The sequence below is a fragment of the Chaetodon trifascialis genome, chromosome 6, assembly GCF_039877785.1.
Source record: "Chaetodon trifascialis isolate fChaTrf1 chromosome 6, fChaTrf1.hap1, whole genome shotgun sequence".
In the NCBI taxonomy this organism is placed as follows: domain Eukaryota; kingdom Metazoa; phylum Chordata; class Actinopteri; order Chaetodontiformes; family Chaetodontidae; genus Chaetodon; species Chaetodon trifascialis.
In genome coordinates, this window is record NC_092061.1 from 19,890,111 (window position 1) to 19,916,666 (window position 26,556).

Consider the following 26,556-nt stretch of genomic DNA (forward strand, 5'->3'; position numbering starts at 1 on the left):
TTACAAACTACTATTTGTGTCCCCCTGTGTCCTAATATACAGTAAAGCACAGAATAGGCTGGATTTGAGCAAGCAAAGAAGGGTGAGGAAGAAAGCCTCTGAGCCCTCTGTGTGCTGCATCAATCCATAAAGCTGCACGCAACACTACAGACCAGCTCTGAATGTCCTGCACATCAGAGAGCAGATCAAATCAAACTGGCAGACGGGGTCCTGGAAGGAAGGTGCTGACCTTCATCAGTGATGCTGTTTTGTAGTATTAAAAAATTAAAAGATTTGACACCTAAAATTACTTAATTATAAGTGTGATATTCAGAAGCAGGATGGAATGTAGAGCCCAGTCTCCAGTGTAAAAATCATGTGCCTCATAACCTAACAAGTAATTGCTTTTCACTTCAAATAGCAATGTCAAAGAACTTCCTGCAACGTTCAAGCCCCGCCCTCCTTAGTTACTGTTGCTACACAAGCTTTTCATTCTTGCGTTACTCATATGGGAGTTAACGGTCATAACGGTGGCAGATTTAACATTGCAATTCACTTGGTCGTCAATTACTCACAAACAACAGCAAGCTTCTCATTGCCTCATTTGTTGACTAAAATGACTCTTGCTAGCAATTTGTAGTGCTAGCAAGAGTCAAGTGTAGCTAGCTGATGTAAGCTAATGCTAATGCTAAAACTCTGTGAGTCAGCTGAGAAGTTGGTCTCCTGCTGATGTTTCCATATGACAAATTTTAACATGAGAACCAAGTAAAAGGCTCTTAAATATGTAATATGTACTTGATGGCGGTGCCCATGATGCAATGCTTAAAGACTGAGGCTAAAGCTACTAGGCATAACATCAGCATCCTCACCAGTTGTTGATCCATGTAATGTATTCAAGGGAGCAGCTTTGTTTGTGTATTTCATTGTAGAGCAACTTTGCCCCATAGTATGGCATCAAAAATACAATGAAAACATGCTTTTCATGCTAATATAACTCCTGAATTGTCTGTTGTGGGGATGTCATTAGCCTTCTTTTAGTAGTAAGCTAGTAAGCCAGACATGCTAACATTTTCGGTTTACGTTAGAACAGATAAAGACAAAGTTTAATCCACTCCTCACACGTTTTCTCTTGTGTTTTAGGTTTTGGAAAGACCAAACTCTTGAGATACAGAGCATTGTTCTTCTTCAAGCCTTGTGATGTGTCCAATCACAGCTACAGTTACTAAGCTATGATTGGACAATTGCTGTTCGGAGGAGGAGTTTAGCGGAAGGTCAATTAGCTATACCCCAAGAGATAGTAGACGAGTGACTTACCAACAACCTGAGGCAGAGTGGACGCTTCCATGTCCAGCATAATGGTGCCTTTCTCTATGCATGTCCGCAGTTCAAAAAGACTGTGTAAGGACAGCGTGGCCACATGGGGCTTACTCCAGCGTTCACCTCCTTTCTCTACCTTCTCCTCAAACTTGATCCATCTGGAGGGATGAAAAAGACAGACTGAATTAAACTGGGAAAGTTACAGGCAACAATAGAACATGTAAACATTCAAACAAAGTTTAGTATTTATATATTTCATGCCATAATATTAGTTAAGTACGTACAGTATGTGGAAGTGCTATTGAGTACATCAAAGAGTGATGAACTAACCAACAACTGGAGACCTTCTGGAACATCATAATTTTTAGTACACTTTTACTAACCTCATAATTACATATTTTCTGGATATTCATGTTACTATGCATTTTATTTTTTGTGACCTGCAGAATACAATGGTAATAGAATCAGTCTGAAACTGAGTGTGCCTTCAAATATTATGATGTCAGTAAGGAAGTGGAACAGGAGTGTGTTTGATGTCAATTCCAATGAAAATATCAGTTAATGAGAATGATGTTAGGTACCTTGTGGCATGGGAGTGTGCTGATATTCACTGCGTATTTAGCTAATGAAAACTTTCGAGGATCTTTGCTCAGGCGGACAGAGTGTGGGAATTTAATGCTTTCTTTTGTTTATGATTATTATGAGGTAACATGATCTGTTCTTAAATTCAGTGGCAGTGTTATCATTTCTACTTTCTTCATGTATATCTTTAATCACTCCCCTCCCCCTCCCTCAGTCAGGGAGATGAGAAACTAAGCTGGTACTGAGCAGTTTTTTCTATACCAGGGTTTTATTTGGCCATTTTGACTGCCAATATTGCACTTGGCAAGCACCCTGCACTTCCCAACACTTGTGACATCTTTTATTCATTTTGAGCTCCCCACACTGGAGTGGGTCTCAGTCTCTGCAGTGATTTGCAGAATAATACATCACATTTAAGATTCAGGATTAATTAATTTCACCTTTTTTTTAAGCAATATGTCAGTAAATCTTTTTGAAGGGTCTGAAACTGTTGTCCTCTTTTTCTTTTTGTTCTTTTTGATTTCTTACCTAAACCGATTGTTCTGCTTAAATTGAACTTTTTTGTTTCACCATAACAGTAAACCACAGCACTAAAGCGCCTCAGTTTTGTTCCTCTGTATACTGAAAAATGTACAGAATATTGAGAGAGTGACTTGTACCTTGCTGTACTTTGAAAACAATCCCAGGTATTTAAAATTTTGATCATCAGGTGTTTTTTTTCCTTTGATGGCATGATGATAAGAAATGCAATTCCGAAGTCCACAGTGACAAAGAGCATAATGCACCTTCATTTGCCTTTTGACTGACATGTATTCAGTCCAATCCAGGTTAAACTCATGTTAATCATGCCTCCCATTGGGCAGGTTTCTGCAGGACTGACAAGCTATAGTGTCACCTTTTGAATTCACCATTTCAAACTCATCATCTGTCAGTATTGATACTGACAGATGATGAGTTTGAAATGGAGAAGACTAAATTTCTATATAATTTTTAACTCAAAACAAAAACTAAGCCTCATAAAGCCCTCCTGTGTTTGAGTAAAAGCACTTCTGAAGTATACTGAGAGACTCTGACAGCACATTTCTTCAATAGACTTCATCTGAAAATCATTCAACCAACAGTGAACCAAAATGTAACTTCTATGCACAGCACAATTGGTCAGAGGTTAGGATAACAAATCAACTCATTTGGAGCCTCAAACAGCAGCCCAGGGATCCAGTTTCCCCCTGAGAGAGCTTCACTCATCCAACGCTAATGATGCACAAACAATCATCCCATCCCATCCCACTAGTGGGCCACACAGGAGAAACCTGTGAAACCCTGTGTGCTCACATTTTATGCTGCTCCACATTCCAAGCACACAGCACATTCCCTGATGTTAGACCTGAATTTTAGACTGACAATTAGCTGAGTCTGTTCAGTGATTTGCCTCTGGGAAGGATGTTTAAAATGATCAAAAGAAAAAGCACAGCTGTGTGGATGACTGTTCAGTCAGCTGTGAAATGAAGACGCTTTCTGCACATCATCAAAATCAAAGATTTAAGAGGAACCCCCAAGTCTGACACTGAGCTCTTTACCTGGCCGTCTCCTTCCACTCCATCTCCTGTCCATCCACTGACAGCAGCTCATCCAGCTCAGTGAAGAGCTGTGGAGGCGCCGGGCCGTCATCCTCCTCTCCAAGGATGAAGCGGATTCTCTCAGCTGCCGGTGAGACTGTGGAGAGAGGAAAAATACTGCGGTTCATAGGCTGGCACTGATGCCCGTTGGGCAAGGGTTTGGGAACTGGCTTCCCCTCCTCAGCTGGACCCTTCCAGTTGACTTCAGGAGGAGATGGAGGTGGTGGGATTTTCACCATGACATCCTCTCCTTTCTCCTCCATGTCCTCTTCCTTTTCCTCTTTCTCCTCTTGGTTATTGTTGTTGTTAGACATCTTTAAAAACTTTGTGACCCCCCTTTACTGTCCAAATCAGGTGACCCAGGGTTTGCTCCTCAGATAGCAGTCGGCAAGCGACACAAGCTCACCGAGTCCCAAAGCTGCAGCTAAACCCTCATTAAAGTCTCGGGTGGAAGTGACAGTCACTCTCAGCTGCCTGCTCCAGCGCTTTGTGAACCAGGTAGGAGGGGGCCGATGGGGTTTAGGGGTCCCCTCAGTGACAGTGTCCCCACAGCTAGCCCCTTCTCCCTCTCTGCCCCCTCTGTTCAAACAGGCCTTCACCATTGGCCCTCCAGCTTTGGCAAGCTGCCCTGGAGCCCCTCATTAACAATTAGGAAATGGTTCACAAACTGGTCTATTCTTCAGCAGGGGCTTGGCTTTCCTTCCCTTGTCTTCTCATTTGAATATTTAGAGAGCAACACAAACAGAATTTCAACAGGACTGACACATAAATTATACTTTTCATAGCAATTCAAACATGCTGTAAATGTTCGACACCATCATGGCTTGTTCCAACAAGTGGAAACAATGTTTGAACTTTGAATGAGAGTCCACAAACATACACTATCCTCCTTCATGAAAGCAGGCCCGTGCATGTAGAAAGCTACACACACAGATGATTGTCAAACAAGCAAACAGCTATACAAGACAAGTGCATCATTAGAGCTGCAGCCTGTTCCTGGAAAAGCTCACATAAATGAAATTATGGCATCTCTGCTCAAGGAATCAGACTGCGTCAAAGCTGCAAGTTGTTCATCACTTGTGCACATCCTGCATGACAGAAATCAAAGTTTTCAGTGCCTCCCACATTGCCCATGTACCATGATTTCATTTTGATGTAAAGTAGGAAACTGCCCAGGTAAACCTTAGCCTACAGATATCTTGACTTATCATAGAAGGAATGGTCCAGGTGTAATTAATGACATTAATAAAGTCTTATCTCCATTTCAAGGCCCTTTGGGTTGCACAGCTATTCATAAATCCATAACTGGGTTCAAACATAAAGTCATTCCAAAGGTCTTAGAAAATACTGACTAGTTTCAAACTAGTGATTTATTGAATCGGGCTGCACCATTAAAACTTAAAAAATGTCTTAGTAAATACTTCAGTAGTATAATGGGTTGCTAGGAAACATCTATAGCACCTGCTAATCAAGAGCAATGAACTATGTAAACAGGAAGTAACTGTAACATCACAAGCTAGTATAACTTCTAAAAATTACAGTTTTAGAGAGGTAAAATACATGTAATTTAAATAATTATCGCCACCACACATAAGCCAGGAGGGGATCATGCCTTTGGTCGTGTGTGTGTATGTGTATGTGTATGTGTGTGCGTGTGTGTGTATCTGTCTGCAGCTAATCATACACACTACCGGACCCATCAGCCTAACATTTTTGAGCACACTTATAACTGTATGCTGGAGGACCTCTCATGGTTGTGGTGATTCATAGTTTTATCGACTGCTCTGTTTTATATCGCCATTGACTGTTGACTGCTTGCTCCTCTTAACCAGCTGCCAGGGGCCACAAGTGATCATGGTTCAGTTTGGTAGCTTTTTACATTGTGTTGGTGGCTTCTTTTGTTGGTATATTCACTTTGAAATTAGCATTTTACATCATTAATAGACAGTATTTAGCACGTGTCAGGTCAGATATGTCGACTGTATTCCACATCATCTCTTTCTTCGTTACTCTTCATTTACTCTTCACTATAAATGGCTCACATATATAAGCTAATGTTAGTTTTATCAGTTAGTTGAGTTACACAATGTCTACACCTGGCAGTTAGTGGGTGTAAATGTTTAGTAACGTCTGATCTCTACATCAGAAACAGTTTGTGTGGTGCAATCCGTTTGAATTTAGTCAGGCATGAAACTCCACTTTGTAAACACTCATTTCAGAAGCAGGTCAAGTGTGAACTTACAAGCATCCTGTACAACCGGCTCCTGGATGGCTTCATAGGTGTTTTCTGGATGATCAGACCACTGCTTAGATTAAAGGTGGGTGAAGCTATGCTGGGAATGACATGAGGTCACCAAACTCCATGCACCAACAGGAATTATTCAGGTGTAATTTGTCCTCTCCCAATAGGCCCAGGAAAGCTCACAGAGGAGTCCTGCAGATGTCAATCAGTTTCTTCCCATCTGCAGCTGGCCTCATCAAAAGGTCCGGGACCCCACTGACACGTACTCTACTACCACCTTATTCAGGTATGTAACATTTGGTATAGTCAGTGAACCTCAAGGAGAAGGACACTGTAATTTAAAGGAGAGGAAGTACAAAAACACCTGCACCAGTCCATTTTAAACTTCGTAGCCTTAACCGGAGAGAAGTATTAGTTTGCACACAAAATGCACTGGTCATACAGATAAGATGAGTTTAATTGTTTTGTTATTGGCCAAACTTGAAAAAAATATATTGTATTGCTCTTTGTGCCGAAATTATCAATATGTTGTTCTTACTGTGTGTTTTTACGCATTTACTTTTAAGTTAGGGCATTATTTCTAGTCCTCATTTCTTCAAAGGGCTTTTTGAGACTTGGTTTTAGGGTTGGGGTTAGAATTAGGTTTGGGTTAAGACTTTGAGCATGGAGTTGTAATAGCTAAGGTCAGGGTTAAGGAATGCAATATGTCAGTGAGGTCCTCACAAGTTCAGAAGCACAAGCGTGTGTGTGTGTGCGTGTGTGTGTGCGTGTGTGTGTGTGTGTGTGTGTGTGTGTGTGTGTGTGTGTGTGTGTGTGTGTGTGTGTGTGTGTGTAAATATGTGAGCGATAATAACAAAGCTGCTTGATCTGATTGCATAACTGTCTGTTAATACAGTGGCACCAGTGTTGACTGTGGATATGAAATGTTAGAATTTAACGATTGTTATTAGTTAAAATGCAGTTATTCTGCATTTCACTTGACTCTTATTCACGTCAGTCTAATAAAAGCAAATGAAAAAAACTGTTATGGACTTCTAAAACTTGCCATGCACCACAGAGGAAGGACAATAATCCAGGCTCACATACTGTAAGCGATGAGTCCTAAACTGGACTCTGCAGGTGACATTTAGACTTACATAACACTTAACATTAAATCACCCACAACATGGAGTCATTAATTCATTCATTCAGCAATCAGTGGCCAAAGAGTATATGAGGTGAAGGCTTGAAGTTTCCCCCATTGTGTCTTTTGCAGCACAACAACAGCAGCAGGTACGAGCCAGACGAGCAGCTGTAAGATTACTAGGTAGGGGATAAACTGTCTGCTGGCGCACACACACACACACACACACAAACACACACATGCATTTCCACAGGCTGCAACTAGCTTAAGTCACCGCAACCTGTTTAATAACACCTTAGGTGGAATAATTTCCACGTGCGTTTCACACATTTAGCTGACACTAAATATCCACAGCAATTTACGCTGATTACAGTAAACAGTTAACACAAGATTTAAATACCTATATGGTCGAAATTACATGCAAACAATAGCAAGCACTGCAAGGCGACGGTCAAAGCCTCAGAGATGCAGACTCACACTGAACACCCTCTGTACCGCTGTATTCTTTAAATGTGCATGCAGTTAATAAAAAAGACATCAAGAAATACGGTATGAGCAGGGTAGAAGGGTGTTTTCTCTCCAAATAGCAGCATGGAATATTTTATCATACTAATACAATTGTGATCAAACACTACACAAATATTACATTGTTATTTTACTTACTTTCTTATTTTATTCACAATCCCGCTAAAAGAAACACACAACAAAATCAGGAAAAGCTACCTGACACCAGTGTTTATAGCTGGAATCTGCTACCTTCTGTACCTTTCTACCTGTTCAAACCAAAGCCTTTATATTTTAATTTTACAGCCCTGTCTAATTACAAACTGAAATTTAGTATTCACAGTTTTATGATAAAAGAATGAGCAGGAAGTGAAGGAAACTAGAAAGATGGCAAAACTCCTCTCATAGGACATCCAAAACACGTGCATTTGAAAGTGCCTTGTATTCACTCACAAACAATAAAAATGAGAAATTAATAATTAATTCTCTGAAGCTTCTTCGCAGTGCACAGTAGGTATCTATAACTCTATAGATTTTACCTAAGAGAGATTTTCTAATTCTTCATGAGATGATGCTGCCTATCCATGCCATCTAGCAGAAATTCAAGCTGGTAACAAGCAGAGTGTTGGTGTCAATGCAATACTGTCCCACTCGAGTAGTTGCTAAGAGAGGAGAAAGGTGGGAGGGTGGGTGAGAGGGGTTAGGGGGTGAGATTCAGTGCAGAGTGAAAGCAAAGAGGGGTGAGAGCAAGCACGAAAAGGAGGGATACGAAAGAAAATCCCATCGTTCAAACGCAATTTCAAAGCTCTGTGTGCTCTAGCCAAGAGCCATGGGCATACAAAGAGGACTTTGTCTCTGCAGCAGAGGCTCATGGGATAGGGGATGGAGGAAGAATGCCCACTGCCCGGCAGAAAGCTTAGTGTGGCTGCCACTAAAGGCCTGTTTAGTCCCACTCTTGACATGCATCCTACACAAATACCTTCCATCTCCTCTGACCTTTCTGAAAAACTCGGCACAGTAAATGGCTACATGGGATCTAATAGCACGTTCATTGTTTGTGACTGTACATGCAATGATAATGCAACTCTGCGTCACCTCATTCAAAGCAAAGAGAGGATCACTGAGAGTACACGAAATGTTTTCCATGCCACAAAGTCTGACATTCAGTATGCAGGGCAGCTAGCACACAGGCAGCGAACAGGGATTGAGCTGAATGCAGAGTAACACCCAGAGGGTGATTCATTGAAAGCACAGTATTTATACCCAGACCATCACGCTCTGGTATTTTGTTGTGATAGCTGAGGTGAGCAGATTCTGATGAGAATGTAACAAATACCAGCTGAGGGGACAGAACCTAAAATGAAATGACTAGTGCAGGTAGACAGAAAGTACAACCGCATATTCTCTGTGCTCTCACTGCAAACCACACAATGTCCATTTCCCATCATTGTCATGAATTAAACACCTCTGAGCAAAGTAAGTAGAGTGCTTACTTCTTGTTGTACTCTTGCGAAATTACCTCTGAAAAACATTGCGCAGCACTAAGCACAACTAGCTCAGAAATTGGGGGTACACAACTAGCCACACTTACCTAACGTCAGATGAGATTAGCCACAGATCATACGGAAAAAGCTGTGATAAAAAAACTTGAGTGTAATGAATCGGTAAGGGGACTATTTGATATTTAAAGTCTTTCAAATAGTTAGAGGAATAATGTCAGCATTGAATATGCCTGATTATTTACTTACAAGATGACAAGAAGATGTAACACTAGACTGTCAGTAGACTGTTCAAGAACCAAAAGATTCAACCAAATTCTTGACAGTTCTGCAAAGACAGGTCATAAGTTGTACCACTGTATATGTTCAAACAGCAAGACCTTCTCTCCAGACTCACAAGTTAACAGTAGTCTAAATACATCAGACTGAAACGTCGTCATGAGAAAGTAAATAAGGGGCATGGCCACAGTCTCAAACGTGCCGTGTGCTGTGCAGTGATCAAAAACTTGGCGAACCATAAAACTACCTTCAACTGACAAACTCGTGTTCAGGCATGTCCACTGTATGACTAATGTTAAAAGACTATGAAATCTTTGTGCAATTTTACCCAATTCACTGTCTAGAATGAGAAATCATTTTTTATTAACTTTGTCTTACTCCCCTAAAACGTCCACTGAGTCCTTGTCAGTGCATGCATACTTTAATTTCTCACTGAATACTCTGTAATGGGTCTTCAATTTGGATCCTTTCTAGCTACTCTAAAAATATACGGTACCAAGTGGAGCATGTCTAGCATTGTGTAAAAGCTTTCAAAGGGAATATTAGCTTACTTTAAAAGTGATAGCTGTAAATGTTTAAGGATGCAGCTCATATTACTGTTGCCATGTGACGCGGGTAGCTCTAACATGTCAACTTTTCAAGACCCAGAGGAAAGACAGCCAGGTTTCTACTTCGACTTTTCCATTCATCTGATCAATTTCTAAATCTCAGTATTATATTTTGAATTCTTAGAGGAGCAGGACTCCTTCCAGGAGCAAGAACATTTAATTGGAGACGCATTCACAAAAAAAAAAAAAAAAAAATCACTGCAATCTTAACTTGCTCTCTCTGACATTGGGAAATTAAACCCATTTGTATAAGAACCAAGTTTCTAAGTAATCTTTGTAATCCACTTTGAGAGAACATTTGATCCTACTAAAAAGAGGAGGGGAAGTTTGGAAAAAAACAAAAAAAACATGCTCATCAGAGTGAGCAGGGGTCAAACGGCCCTGCAGTGGACACACATGTAACCATGAGGATGGACTTGCAGTCCCTGCAGCGTCCATCTGACCAAACAAGAGGATTTCAGTCCAGACAACAGACAAGGGTCTTCCCCTGGGGGGTGGCCCTGCCTCCCAGAAAGAGTAACAGGGAGGAGGGCAATGAATAACAGTAGGACATGAGGTATACTGCACGCCTGTCAGTTTCTGCATGGCTGACAGATGCCTGCAGGTTTTAATTTTAGGCATACAATCATTTCTCAAAGGCCCAAATAAATAAGTATTTTTTCCAAGCAAAGGTTAGCCAATTGGAAAAACTGACTGGATAAAAATCATAAAAACTCTATTAAAAAACAAAAAGGCAATGAATGCAGTTTTTTTTTTTTTCTAACGCCTGTGACATTCATAATGTTGAAAGGTCATTCGGATCACTCACTAGCCTCCCCGATAGCTAGCTACAGGCTAATATGGCTGGTTTGACCTTGAGAGATGAGCTAGGCCTAGTAAGCTGAACAAACATGACATTGATGAAAATGATGCACTATCATACGTTATGCTGTGGCCTTCAGAGACGCTAGATGTCAATGCAACTGAACGCCTATGGGAGGTGTTGGAGTGCTGTAGCCACCATTATCAAAGCATCATGTGAAGGAATATGTTGTTGTAGAATAGTGCTCATCCCTCCAGTACAGTTCAGAAACTTGGATCTATGACAAGGAGCACTGAAACTGCTCTGGTGGCTCATGGTGGACCAACACCTGGCTAAGACTATAGACTGTATAACACATAGTGGACAGAGCCACTACGACATCACCCATTGGTTTGTGGACTACCGTTTTGAAGTATAGCATTGGTGGTGCCAACGTTTTTTTGGAGCAAGAAGAGACCATTTTTTTAATGTCTGCCCTCTTTGGTTTAACTCAGCCAATAAGATTATTTCTGTCTCTGCCTCTGAGAAACACTTGTCTCAACTAAAACTCCAATCTGTCCCAGCACACTACAGGTGGGCTCAGACCATACCTGCCTTCCTTATGAATGGTATTTTTCTGCTAGGATATGCTACTTACAGTCACAGCTGGGTTCCTTTTTTGTTTTGTTTGTTTTGTTTTGTTTTGTTTTGTTTTGTTTTTTTGTTTTTTTTGCATCACAGTGATTTCTCTTTATCTTTTTCTTTTTTTTTCCTCTTTATCTTTTTTCTTTTTCCAGCTTCCACCCACAGACCAAAAACATGCTCATTAGGTTGATTGGTGACTCTAAATTGCCCCTAGGTGTGAGTGTGAATGGTTGTCTGTCTTTGCATGTTGCCCTGCAATCGGCTGGCAACCGGTTCAGGGTGTACCCCACCTCTCGCCCATCGAAGCTGGGATAGGCTCCAGCCCCCCCGCAACCCTGAAAGGGATAGGCGGTATAGAAAATGGATGGATGGATGGATGGATGGATGGATGAAGAGTTAGATTTAGTAAAAAAAAAGGGACTCATGGCTTTGGTGCACTTAATGGTTCACATCAATTGGAACACGACTTGTACAAAAGTCTGTTTACATACAGTACATTGAAGTAAATGAACCAATGACTGTACAACAATACCAATACTGTGCTGTCTGCTCTCTGTTTGTGGTCTGTCATTTCCCCGTACACTTTGTGAGCACACTTAACTCCATGACAGATTTTTTTAAAAAACAACAGCATTTATGCTATTTCAGCCATATGAACCAGCAGAATACCACAGTGTTGACTGATAACAAAACATCACTGCTCACATTCTCCTGCCAACATAGTCGCATTTTCCATGAATGGAGAATTACCACTGTTGCTGTAAACAAACTGAGGTGTGTAGGGTTTCACATGTTTCCTGATCTCAGCCAGACTTTTTTTTAGTAATCACAGATAGTTTTTCCACTTTGATACATACGTATTTGGTATGATGCAAAGAAGTTTCAGCAGGTAAAAGGAAGGAAAGTATGAATTCAAAGGTAAAGACCCCAACAGAAAGGTCAGACTTTGCAATCACGTAACCACCGCCACAATAAAAAAACACCAACACTCCTCGAAAACACGGTCCAGGCTATGATCCGTATCACCTCCAAACACAGGCAGCAGTTTCAATCTTGTTAAACCAAGTGTGAGCAAATGAACCGACAAGGCTGAAGAGTAACGGCGACACGGTTTACTCACAGCAGGTTGGAATATTTACCCCACCCAAAATGCAGCCTTCATGGCCCCACGGACACGATCCATTAGCTTTGGCGAATACAACTGCAATTCCTGCCAGGTCAGTGCAGAAGCTCAATAACTGGACACTTTGATTTGGGGTTAGGGGTGGAGTTCAGCTTTAAAGAGGAAAAGCAAGGACAAAATATTCTACAATCTGTCATAAAAAGGAAATACAGACAACCACTCTAGAACTACCAGCTGTAAAGAACCATCTTCAGGGTCATATTGTAGTAGTTCTTCTCCCAATCTGGGAGTAGAGATCCACCAAGAAGTTGTAGGATAACAGAAACAGAAAAGCTCAGATTACACGGCTCAGATAGCAACATGATATCTGAACCACAACATATCAACATATCAATGCTCAGTAATTCTGTGTTCAAGGAACATACCAAAAAGTCTCTAAAACTCATTTTGCTGAATATGTCATGGTCAGTTGCAACAACCAGATGGGCTGGCTGTAATCTATTGTCTGATTGGATTTATGTCCTGAAGAAAATCCCCCACATCAAGTAATGTGTACACATTGTAAAATCCAGTTCTGGCGTATTTTGGTCCTATTGTCACTTCATGTGAAAGCAGGCATGTGTAAAATGACATTCACTGGAAATGAGTGGCCTGCCACATTAGTGGATTTGATTGAAAGCAAGGACATTTTAAGCCTTATTCACAGAGGACTACTATTACACATGGACTCCATGTCATCACAGAATTATCCTCGATCCTGTTTTTCTCCAAAATGACTGCATGTCATTGTTATCAAAGACCCTGTCACCAAAATCCAGATATAAATCTGTGCTTCCCAACCCATTTGGCTTGTGACCCTTTATGTCTACGAGCATGTGTTTATGAAGCGTAAGTACGTCAATCAAAGCAGGATGTTCCCTTCTCGTGTCGTTTCATCTTGATATCGCTTTAGAGGCCTTTAGAGGTAAAATGCTCCAGACATAAAATGATTTGAGAAATGTCAGAAAAAACAAAACACATTTTTTCTTGTTCAGCTTTTTCTCAATCGTTAATCATCTTGCAACCCCTTCAGATTACACTCATAAATTAAATTGACATTGCAAATTCATACAGTTTTAAAACCACCATGGTCTCTGTGACATCCTAATTCACTGGATATCTGCAGCTTTTATTAATGCAAACAGGACTTCAGTCTTATGCCAATTCAAACCTGAACATAGAAGATTTAAAACACTTACTCTTACTCTTAAACTCACATCTTCAGTCACAGTCACCCAATGTGACCTCTCCCTCCTCCCTTTCTTTCTTAAGTTTCCCTCAAACTGACCGGAGCTCTTTGTCCAAGCATCCTCAGATCGCAGCAGCTGTGCCTGAGGGTACATCGTTCTTTATACTGCAGCAAACCAGGACTCCAAGCCCTTACACATATAGATGCTAACACAGCCGCACGCACACAAAGACAGATACACTTATGTCTACAACCAAGGACAAAAGCACAGGGAGGCATGCACTTACACACTGTGCTCAAGAGACTCACATCAGCAGTGGTACAGTATTATCTGAGGAGCCATTACTTCCAGTGAAAATTCACTCTGCTCTGTCGAAACAGACTTGTCAGTCAGCAGGACATGCTCAGCTATTTCTGGCCACTAACTGGACTCAGCAACTTCTTTGGGGTCAAAGGGAGTTACAGGGGCTTTTTTCTGGAAAAGAGAGCAGCCTTCAGCAAAGACAGACATGAGCCCTAACAAGCCTTGACATGGAGTCCATCAGAACTTACTGAGAGGTTTGAGGATGCTGTTGCTGGCCTCATCGTTGTTTTCTGTGTCCGACTTGTCAGAGGCATTCTCCATCAACCTCTCTTTTCTGTCCTTGTGGCTGGTTCTGCGACGGTGACGCCTCCGACGCCGATAGCTCTTGGGCACATGCACGCCGATGTAAATGGTGTGATGACCTGCAAAAAGCAAAACAGCAGGTTGAACTCTCACATTGCCACAATGCAAATGAAGCACCTGAATTTCACAGCTGACTTCATGAAAACGACAAGCCACAAAGTGCAACGTTTGAAGCTTCAAGATTTAGGAAATCATGACGTGACCACTACAGTGCTGCCAAACAAGTAAAATCTGACCCTAACCCGATCTTAACCACTTGCCAATTCAGTTAAACAGGGAACATTCTCACGTCCTCAAGACAGTGTAGCAGAGCAGGGTTATAGGGGTTGCAGTACACTGTCAAAATAAATATTTGGACAGAAAAAGGTAGGACGTAGCACTGAAGACGCCAAGACTCCTTGCACCACTGCATCCCAACGATGCTTGTTGGCACAATACCAACAGGACGTGCAGGTTTACATGTAATTAGGTGGTTTAGGGTCAATAACAATGACAAGCAGACCAGACTCTTTGCTAGTAACATCCCATTCAGATAGACATGGAATTCCTGCCAACATGCTGTATGTCTGTTTTCAGAAATGTCTGTCATTTGCCTGATATTGACATATGTTATCTGGTTCTAAAACTACTGCAGTCTAATACAACAGTCCTGCCATAAATCCCACCTTCATGAAGGTTATAATCCTCAATTTTTATTGAAACTGTGAGGTCTCAATTCACCTGTATGGTAATTTGAAGTTATACTGAGGTGTATTTCCATCATTTACTCCACCCTCATTGATATAAATGCACTGGATATCATATTAGAAACACCTCTCACTATGATGCAACATCATTTAACATGATATGCTGTGTGAAGGATGCTGTATGCAAGGTGCAGCACTTTGTATCTGACCAATCAGCAGTTTTCTGCTATTAATTTCATCCTATAAGTTCCTGGACCATCAGAAAGTACTAACCCCAGAGCAGGGACTTCTTCAGCATCAGGAACTATTGCTGAGATACTAAATTAGACTCTGGTTCCTCCAGTTGAAACACAGCTAATGTTCACTTATAAATTAATACTGGTTTTCATTACATACAGTACTGAATATGTCAATGAAAAGCTTCCATCCCACAACAGTTATGGCCTCTGGATTCAGTTATAGTAATGGCATACTGTATTTAAAGTAAATTATAATAATCAACAATTCTTAACCTTCTCTCTGATACCTGTGTACGTCTCTTTTAAGTTTAACTATACGAGTCACACAGAAGTTCAGTTGAAACCTACAACCTTGATCACATTTTTGGCACCACAAGTTTATCCTTCCTAAGCAGAGGAAGACTATAGAAAGCAACCTTTCAGAGCGAACATCAAAAGTCCTGCTGAAACAAAAGGCTCTATGCAATCAGTGTCAAACGTCGCCCTTTGGAGTACGTCGGGTAATGCTGAGCCAAGCGCCGCATATGACCCAACCAGGAAGTGGCTGAACCCCTCAACACAACAAACAATGATCTCTCTTGAAGCACAACAGCATTCATTATTCACTTGTTCACAATGCCTTGTTTTTTAAGGGTTCATCTAAATTCACTGACACCGCCGGTTCAGCATACCAAGCTGATAGTGAGCATCAGAAATGAGAAGAGGATCTAAAATGATTTGAACGGTCCAGCCTAAAAATGGGACAGGATTCTGTCACTCAGAGGTGATATTGTATTTGGTGAGGCCTGTAGTTTACTGGTACTGTTGTTGATGTGACCAAACTTTCCTCCAAAACCGGACCAAAAACAGATTAAAAACATATAAAACAACAGTTTCATAAGTTAAAGATATACAGTAGCATATATAACAATAAACACATATGCAGAAATATTTGGCGATCATTTTATTTTATAATTACTAATCTGCCAGTCTGGTTCGGTAACCTTCTCCCTCATATGACACAGGAACGTTGTCATATGAGGAGGAACTCTCTAGGACAAAACAGACAGACAGTTGGAGACAGACCCGCATGACCCACACCAGAGCTGCTGCCCACTAGGCTTTTGGTTCAACAAACACGGTACCTGTCCTATGTTTACGGGATAACATAAAAACACTAGATCAATCGTACATAGCTAAAACCAAAGCGGCACCGTCAGCCAAAAAGGAAAAACAGAATTCATCTACTCCTGGAAACAAAACTCTGAAAGCTCAGGCAGGAGGCCGCAGCAGCTTAAACTGAGGAGTTGGTGAATAAATGGCATGCTGTACCTGTCATCCATGCAGCCTGTCTTTTTTCTTTTCATAGCACATGTTCAAATGGGGCTTACGGCCATACCAGCGTGACAACGTCCGATCTCGGAAGCTAAGCAGGGTCGGGCCTGCACGGTGGCGCAGCAGGTAGTGCATGTGCCTCACAGCAAGAGGGTCGCAGGTTTGATTCCCGGGTCGGGCCTTTCTGTGTGAAGTTTGCATGTTCTTCCTGTGCATGCGTGGGTTCTCTCCGGGTACTCCGGCTTCCTCCCACAGACCAAAAACATGCTCGTTAGGTTGATTGGTGACTCTAAATTGCCCCTAGGTGTGAGTGTGAGTGTGAATGGTGTGTGTATGTGCCCTGCGATCGGCTGGCAACCGGTCCAGAGTGTACCCCGCCTCTTGCCCGTTGACAGCCGAGATAGGCTCCGGCCCCCTGCGACCCCGAAAGGGATAAGCGGCATAGAAAATGGATGGATGGATGGATGTTCAAATGGTTGTATTAATTTGAGTTTTCAATATCTGCAAATTTGCCCATTTTCATGAAATATTACATTATTCAAACATCACAAATGTCAGGGTCATGGTCCAGAGACAAACACTTACACCATCAAGTGTCACAAAAACACATTGACAATTATTAACAAATTACTAAAGACATTCTATTCTATTTCTGGAATATTTGATTTTGCCATTTGAAACCTGCTTTAATTACTATGGAATATGGAACTGGGGCACAGATCATGCAGTGGCAAGAATGGCTGCTCTCTATTTCGCTGTGGCCACATCTTGCTACTTACACAGCAGCAGGGGTGATGAAATCCACCTTAAAGCAGAGCAGCTGGCCAATGACGTTGCAGGTTTGATGTTGAATAATTAATCAAAGTATTAGGTTATGCAATATCCAAACTGCCATGGCTGCAATTTCTTTGATAAAGGTGAAATATGTGATATAATAGTATTATAATGAAGTACTGTAGTGCTGCAGGGACATCCTGGCCCGCTAATCTCGTTCTGCAGATGTAAGAAATCTTATCTGTGTGGCACAGACCCCAACAAATGTCACATCATTGTGATCTTAATAGCTTTTTCAGTAAAAATGAAACTTGTTATGCAAGGATGATCATTGCTACAAATTGCGAATCATATCGCAATCTTAATATCTGTCAAAATAATGGCAATATGATTTTTATTTTTACAATATCGTGCAGCCCCAATGCTGAATCAGCTGCTGGTCAAAAAGCAGGAGGTAGTGGTAAACTTTCATTTAACCTTTTCATGATGTGATTTTGCCCTGCTCCTTGGTTTGCCATACAGCAAGACGGGGCATTACAACGAGACCCAGCAGCAGATGGCTGGACAGCAACAATAAAGGAGAACAGAGGCATAGACAGACAGAAAGAGATAAAGACCTCAGTGCTATTAGGGCTGATAGATGAGCAATAAAATGTAGCGTGAAGACGTTTGCACAGGCTGAGCAACAATTAGAAAGGAGGCAAGCGAATGAGAGGAGACTGATGGACGAGAAGGAATAAAAAATAGTTAAGTCGAGGAGCTGGAAAGGAGCTGCCAGAGCAGCTTTGTGTAACGACTTCCTCTTCTTTTTTTTGTGTGGAAGAAGAACTTCTTTTGGAGCTGTCCATAAGCACACTGAATGAAATAAAATCCCAGTGTATGCTGGGAGGTTTGTTTAGCTCACTAGATTTCTGAGGAGAGGCAACGCCACCGCCAGTTTCCCCAGTAACCGCGCCGCTGGGACCTGCCCAGACCAGTAGGGAGGATGGCAACACGCCACATAGCACTTACAGCATGCTAATGCTAATACAAGACAGCCTGCTAATGCAAAAACAGCTTTAAAAAATCTCTTTATTCACTATTTGTTCAGTATTTGTAGTCCCACTTGGCCAATAAAGCTGACTCTAATTCTGAAAAATCCTCTTAAATTCTGGCTCAGCTGTAACAGGCAATGTCTTGAAATTATATCACAAGAATGCAAACATGGATCACTTTCACATAAAGCCAGATGTGGCTGCACAGGAGCTTGGGCTACATAACTGAACTGTCTATCTTGAGCTTTAATACCGTCTGTGACGCAGAGTTCAGATACCAGATGTTTTTCTTGAGTGACCCCGCAGACTAATCAGTGTCAGATAAAGATAATTTGGCCATTGGACCAAAGCTCCTCTTACTTTTATCTCTTACAATGTGACGAATGTCAAGCTACCTCATCTCTTTCTGCCCTGTTTATCAGTCAGTTATTTATCAGGCTGGCGGCTGTGAGCAAGCAGCGGGGAGCAGACTGAGCTCAGTGGAGACTCTAGAAAGAGATTTAGCCAGCAGACGAGGACACACGCAGACACAGCTGAGACGCTGGTTACGCACAGGAAGTTAGAGAGATTGAAGAAGGGTTCAAGCTGAGGTGACACCTGACTAAATGTTGACCTCATGAGCGAGACTAATTCCAGTGTTGACTCTGTTATTGTAATCATGTGTGCAACTAAGTTACTTAACAGAACATACCAGTGGTTTTGCATGTTTTGGCTTGTTTACTACAAATGCACCTTAATTCACAATTTTCCCACTGTGTTACTTTCAATTCAGTACAGTAAGAAAACCACACAGCAGAGGCTTGGTTATTCTATAACAGCGTGCTTCAAATCCACTTTAATGTTTGTCCAAGATGCATTATAGCTGCATGCTGCATGTTTGATTTGAAAAGCCTGCTCTACTTTATCATGTAGCGATAATGTAACTTTAACATAATTATGCAAATAAGACTTGATGTTCAGTGTGATGGATTCAGTCCAGTCAATTAATGAAATGTAATGAAAGCGACACAAACATACAGTTCTGATTCAGTTTTCTCAGTTCAGTGATTCAGAGTGAATGAAGGACTGGAAGCAAAAAACAAAAGCAAAACATGAGGTTCTTGGACGGTGAAACTGGCTCCATGCCAGGCCCTTTAATCTGCTGGACTAGAACCAAGACACCGGAGATGTTGGGTGCTAATGTCATCACCATATAAACCTTCCCTTGCTCCTAGGCAACAAGAAGCATCCTGAGCAGCGAGGAGAGTTTGAAGGTTTGGAAAAAAAAAAAATGTAAATGGACCACTGACTCAGTTTTCAATTAGCAAACTGAGAGAAATGCAGCATATTGGACATTTTGCAAGGAAAAGCTAACAAGAACTGTTAAGAAGCTAGGTTTTCACTGTGGTGACACATGTAAATGTTTACAGCTCAGTTACTGTACGGTGCATTCCCTGAAGGCATTCAGAAACATGTCAGTAGAAAAAAGAATTAGGATATGATGACATGGCTCCTTACAAATGGTCTGCAGGCACTCGATAAACACATTTTAGCGTAGTGGAAGGTTTTCTTTCCTTTCTCTTTGTTGTCCAGTAGGTCTTTGAGGGGATTAGTGAGGTAAACACAGCGTCACATGCTCCGTGTTCCACATCTTTCTCATGCCAGCTCGTTAAACAGGTGAGCATCACAGAGTACGTGCAGGAAGTTTGGCAGTCTCTAAAAGGCTAAATGACAGCCTTCCTCTTTCTCTCAATGAGCGCTTAGATAAAAGAATATTCACAGGAACTGAGTTATTTAAGAAAAACAAGAATAAAAAATGATTGGTTTTAGGTAGCAGGTTTAAGACCTTTACAAATATTTCATAAAAAAGCTTGGACAAATATTTAAAAACACGCCATGTGTCATGCTTCCTGCCATCTGTAACTTTATCGTCTACATCATATGGGAGGTAAAATAAGACTTACGGATCACACGCACACAGAGACATGAAAGTGGACAGGAGCAGGCAAACTTACCCTCTACTTCCTCCTCGTCACAGATGTGCTTGAGTAAGGACGCCCCCCGGTCCAGCACCGCCTCGTCCTCCATCCTGTAGTAGTAAAAGAGGAAGAAAGACTGCTCACACTTTTCTTCCAGCGACAGCGTGGAGCCATAGCGCTTTGGCTCGTTCACCTGCAGTAAGTTTGGACTGGGGCTCAGTCTGGTGCTGCTGGTGGCACTCATCTCCACCCATTAAAGACTCATTGACAGCCTATGGCAATGGACCACCTCGGAGCTCTGAGACAGCACCTTGAAAGACCTGTTTTTCGGTGAGTAGCCCCTCAGTTGCGAGAACATGTGTCGTCCTTGAGGAGGGCGCAGTCGACAGGTACTATGTCATGGATTTAATCTAGCGGAGGGGGGTGAGGGACAGAACAGGAAGTCTCTGCTAATTGAGTGTGATGGCCAGAGACGTGCTGCTCATGCGCAAAAAAAACACCCGACAGTGATTTGAACCCATTGCAGTCTGGATCTGGCTCTGTCTCCACTTCACCTTTTAGGCAATGAATTAAGGTGTTGTGTTTTATTACTGGGGGGGGAAAGAACATCGTAAAGAGTATCAGATAGTGTTGTGTCTAATCAGTCACACGCCCACACACACTGCAAAGCTTCTCCATCTGGTCGGTAATGCCTGCCAGCCCCCCTTCTCCACCGCCCTCCACCTAAGAAACAAGTGGGGCATCACATGTCTGTCTACTCATCCGCCCTTACAGGATTACGCCGGCTTTACTTAAGTGACAAGACACACACACAAGCCCATGACAGGCCGGCGTGCGGGAGCCTTCGCGGCTCTCCACGCACTCATCCTCACCTTGTACTGTTTCCCAACAAACGTTGATGAGAAAAAGGATTAAAAAATGGTTCGTTCAGGCCGGCTCAGTGGCTTTGTTTGTTTGTTTTCATGGTGGAGGCAATACAGTACACAGTCTAAGACAGCTACTTGCACGCTGAGTGAGCGGCTGCCATGAAGATTGAAAACAATAAATAAATCACTGCAGTCTTTTACACAAACAGTGTATTCGAACGTTGCCTCGTAAGAAATATTTACATTAAACACACATCAGAAACTTTGTCAGGATGAGCAGCGTTACCAGAGCTATCCACGGTCAACCAAACAGTAAAAATAGACACACCCCCAGCAAACACACACACACACACACACACACACACACACACACACACACACGGACTCATTCACCAACACACATAACAACACACAAACACCAGAATACTTAAGCCCTGGGTTTATCCTAATGGGATCACAGACAAATTGGTTTGTTGTGAGAAACAATCGCAACATTTTTCTATTGCTTAAAACTATTTTGTATGCCGTTAAAGGGTTCATCATTGGTGTTGCAGAGTTCTTGGATTAGTACAGCTGATTGGAGAGTTCCATGTCCACTCACATATTAATTATGTTAACAAGAGCTTTTCATGAGGCACTAATGTAATGTTTCTAATGTGTCTGTTACTGAGGAGAGACACATTTGATGTAATAATGTCATTAATACTTTCAGTCATGTTCCAGCAACTTAATCCATTCTAGGTCAAAGTGGAGTGGACAGCATGGAGGGGAGACACCCTGCACTCAAGGGTCTCAGAGGTCAAAGGTCAGCCACAGAACAACACTCTTCCAGCATCCCGCTCAGCGTGAGGAGACATTCTCTGCTCGCTGCATCACAATCTTCATGTGACAAACACGAGATTCAGTTCATCAGCGTCATGTTTTGAAAAGTTACAAAGACAGAAGGAGGGAGGAAATTATGGCTTCAGCAGTCCCCCTGCTGCCAAATCCTCAGCGTTATCTCACCTTAGAGAATGGATTTCTATGCAGTCACACTGATGGTACACTTGGAGGTGGTCCCGTGACTCTATGTGTGGACAAACAACTCTCCAATCGACACGCATGAGGTAAAAAATAGCTCTTGAACTCGCCAACTACAATTAATCTAGAAATAAAGCTGCTGAGGTTTTTTGTTTTGTTTTGTTTTTCACTTTCAGAGCAGACAGACTCTACCAGGATGTTGTAGTGCTTTATTATTCTGACTGAAAGTATTTTTCTCCTACAAGACAACAAATACTTGCTAGTATTTCATAATTTTTTTTTGTTTGTTTGTTTGTTTTTACACGTGTTTTAGTAGCTGGGTCAATTTAATAATATTCCCTAAAATTCAGATTCAGCAGACCAACTAACTTACTGTATCAAGCTTCAGCTTTGATGTGTAACGGTCTGCTCTGAGTGAGCTGGCAAAGAGTTTTAAAACATCATGATTCAGCCATAGATCAAGGCTGCTCTTTATCTCTGGACTTCACCAGCTTTCCTACTAACACCGGCCCTCCTACTTCCTCCATTGCCACCTATGGCACAATCAGGGACATAACAGGCCAAACTCCCCTCATCCAGAGCTGACCACCCACACGATCTGAGACTAAAAGTAGAAATCCACTCTCACTGCTGCACATCAACAACATACAATGGTATGTGTGAATATTTTTATTATTATTTACCCCCCACCCCCCTACCCCACCCCACCCCCCGCCTTGCCATGCATTGTCTGCTTCTAGGGTGATTTCCTACATTTCCCAGAATGCTCTTTACCCCTTAATCAAAATACTGCAAAGTAGATACAAAACATCTTTTACGATTTGCTCTTACCTGCAGGTCATAACATTTCCCTGATTGTCACATGTACCTTTTCCTGAAGTCTTCTTTGTTCTTAGAATCTATTTTAGTTTGAAGCAAAACAATCAGAATAAACACTGACGGGGGGGGGACGGGGGGGGGTTGTAGTTTTGGCATGCTACCAAAATGCTAAACTTGGGCTTTAAAGATTATATTGTAATCAACAAAGAGGATATCCTTTAGGGATATAAGAACAGAAAAAGGATATCTTTACAGAATTTAACATTTGACCATTTACCAGGAATAAGAGGAAAAGGGAAAAAGAAAAAAGAGACCAAGGAATGCTAAGTATTCAATGTAAAAGTAGTTCAGGGTGGGTTTTGCTTTAATCAATATTTGAAGTTATGTATGTATTGGTGATCAATAGCTAAACCTTTAAACAACCTTGTTACAGGCCATGTAAGCAATCAAAACTTCAAAAGCTGTTACTTTGCACTCATGGTTGTGTATTAGCTGCTATCTGTCTTTTGCCTCACAGATAAGGTATCAGTCTCCCTGTCCTTTTAGGGCCTACAGTAATGTGCATGTAGCCTACATTCACTATCTGTTTGGAGAGGAGAGTGTGGTCTCTGTACCTGAGCTCGTGCAACTGTCGACTGTGTGTCCAAACCATGGAAACATCAAACAGCCTGAGGGCATCTGAACTGTGTTACGGTATACAGTATCTGCTGTAGTCACCACATGAGGTATGAATAAATGTTAGTATCCTGTTCTCAACTCAAGTTTGTAAAGTCAAATCCCTCATGCAATTAAGGCAAAATGTCATCAGATATCAGTTTTCCCTGAACCTCAGAGGGTTTCTGCACACAATAAAGAGGATACCTACAGTTTTTGTTAAATGATAGCCACACTGGGCTTTCGTCAAAGCTTTGTGTCTTCGTGATTGTCACACAAATCACACCAAAAGCTTCCACTGCTCACTCGAAATGAATGTCGGGGTCACATGGGAAACCAAAAGCACTATTCATCTGGGATTTAACATCCTGGACTGATGGTTCCAGTGTCATCCTGACAAATGTCAAGTATCTCTCAGAATCACTCAACTGCTATTCTGGCCGTTTTTAATCATTTTTCTTTGATATTCAGTGTCCACCTTTCTTGTTTTTGACCTCTGTGCAGAACCTGACTTGAAGATTTATGAACATCAACAGTGCAACAGCAGATTTTAATTTTTCAGTAATTAAACTTGTGTTTTTTAAAATCACATGGAATCCAGATGATTGCATGAATTCATGAATGCTTTTGTTTGCATCAGCGGGGACAAAGTTCTGGTGATGAGCTCAAATTAAAAGATCTATCCAACAGTTTGGTAGTGGGACCCTTTAAGAGATGCATAAATAAATCAAATGTAGCCTGTTTTGCCCTAAGATCCAGTATATATTAGTGTCATACCTCTAAATCACAGCTGTGACAGATGGTGTGTTTAGGGCCACTCTATACTGTACAAAATCGTATCTTAAGTATGTTTTTCTCCAGGGCTCAGATCCCTGCAAGGCAATTACACAGCGGTTCATGTCTTGATGCTTAAACTTTAACATGTTTAAACTTTAAATGACCTTTAAGAAGTTTATTAACTCCAAACCCCGTGCAGCTTCAATGTACAGAGCATGCTGATCAGGCAAATGTATGGAGCAGCACACAGTTATGTCATATGTGATTTAATAGTCAGCTACAGCCCATCCTCTCCAAAAGCAGTGTTGGAAAGCATAACTTTGGCAGTCAGAGCAGGTGTTCAAACTCGTACGCCTCATTACCAAACCACTTGTTCCTGAAGTGCATTTGGTCTATAAACATTTATTCCTCCTTATATTCTCCACCGGTAACTGTTTAGAGGTTCTTCTACACACAGAGGTGCCTTAGTGCCTTATTCATTTAAGATCAAGTAGCTCTGCCTAGAGTGAAACACACTCCTATAGAGCTTGCTGAAGTCACTTACTTCTTGTTGCCGCTCATCTCTTCAGGTTGCGTGTGATAAATCTCCTTACTGAATGAACTGAGCAGAGAGGATCACCGGTGCGGCTGCTGATGTTTGACCTGACAGAGAAACACATGGAGAGGTCATTTCTCTGCTCTCTGTGGAATCAATGCATACTCACAAAGTCTTTTAAGCTACAGAAACACCCTGAAAAAGAATATGAAGGATATTGTACAGCACATGGATCACAATAAGACTTATTGTGGCCATGCTGTGGGTCCAAAAATGAATGATTTGACACACAATACAGCTACAATATTATCACAGGCGTAGGCCTACCACTGGCACACTTAAAGGAAAAATACAATGCTGACACCCACTCACTGCACCACTGCAAGAACTGTAGCAATGCTGTGACAAATGTCAGGACATACTACAGAGCAACAGCAGAGTTTATAATACGATGTTTGAAATAGCTTTAGAAATCACGCTAACTGGCCCGCTTGACCAAAACAAAGCCCGCTCCAGCTGCGCATTTACGCACAAGCGCACTGATACATTATGAAGTGTTTCAATAAAACTTGAGACCACGCAGATAGCACGACTCCAGATACATTCAAAGTGACAGAAAACACGGTAAGCCCCAAAGGCAACAGGCGCTGTAAGGAAACGAACTGCAATATCATGGTGATTTATGTGCCTGACACACATGCACACAAGGCCTGAAGACATGAGTTTCAGTCGAAAACCACTTCAAGGTGGAACAAAAGTAAAGCACTTACCGCTGTATCCTTGGCTGTGTGCGTGTGGCTGTTGCTGTCACCCCTGCGGTGGCATGAAGGTAAAGAAGTCTACTTCCACTTTTCGAGTGAGTTTGTATATGGTATTGTGCGGCGGCAGCGCTCAGCATGCTGCCGCCTCTATCTGCTGGACCATCCTTCTGTCAACGCCACTCCTCCGGTGGGAGGTCAGACTGCCCCACTGCCGCACCATCATCGCTCTTCTCCAACACCCCCCACATCAATTGAACCAAGTCATTGCACAGTTGACGCCGGACAGGGTCAGGGCTCGAACGCACACAGTTCTGCAAGTCAGCAATCTGTGGGCGTTACTGAAAACATAGACTATGAGAATATATCTGAGTTACGTGAAGATAAAATCTATCATAAAAAAGTAGCAGGTTGGTAAAATAATAATGAAACATACGTAATCTACATACATGATCTACAACAACATATAATACATAGGTATAAATGTACATGAAAGAACGTGCTTGATACTTAAACACAGCTGGAACAAACTATTGTTTATGTGTTTCAGCTGGTTGTTGCATTAGTTAAAAATCATGTTTTGGTCATTAAGCTATCTGTGGCACTGGTAAAATGTTGTGTTTAATGAGATCGTTGTGTTATTTATCTCCAAAAATCTCCAGATAATGTTTCCCTGTAATAATCCTAAACTTGCATTGTTCCTTTGGGATATTTGTCCAGTATCTCTCTACAATGGATTGCTGGATAACTGCAGTGTCTTCATGAGAGCCACTGGGATTGTTTATTTATTTCAGCTGTGAATTATGTCTTTTAAATCTCCAGCGCCATCTGTTGGAGGCAACATGGCAAGATTAGCTCTCATTACTTTCATGCCATCAATTAATTATACACCTAATAATGGCCTTTCATCATCAAGGATTATGGCTGTG

The 26,556-nt window shown here is 41.7% G+C and overlaps 1 protein-coding gene across 1 annotated transcript in view; it reads right to left on the bottom strand.

Moving 5' to 3' along the window:
- Positions 1 to 25,801, bottom strand: part of slc4a4a (solute carrier family 4 member 4a) — a 56,526-nt gene extending 30,725 nt beyond the window's left edge. Inside the window, exons 1-6 of the mRNA XM_070963653.1 lie at positions 25,640 to 25,801; positions 24,879 to 24,976; positions 20,235 to 20,308; positions 14,079 to 14,252; positions 3,456 to 3,591; positions 1,294 to 1,454 (exon numbers count right to left, since the gene is read on the bottom strand). Of these exons, the coding sequence (XP_070819754.1) occupies positions 1,294 to 1,454; positions 3,456 to 3,591; positions 14,079 to 14,252; positions 20,235 to 20,308; positions 24,879 to 24,895 (562 nt within the window). The 5' untranslated portion in view covers positions 24,896 to 24,976; positions 25,640 to 25,801. The remainder of the gene's footprint in view (positions 1 to 1,293; positions 1,455 to 3,455; positions 3,592 to 14,078; positions 14,253 to 20,234; positions 20,309 to 24,878; positions 24,977 to 25,639) is intronic.
- Between the last annotated feature and the right edge of the window lie 755 nt (positions 25,802 to 26,556).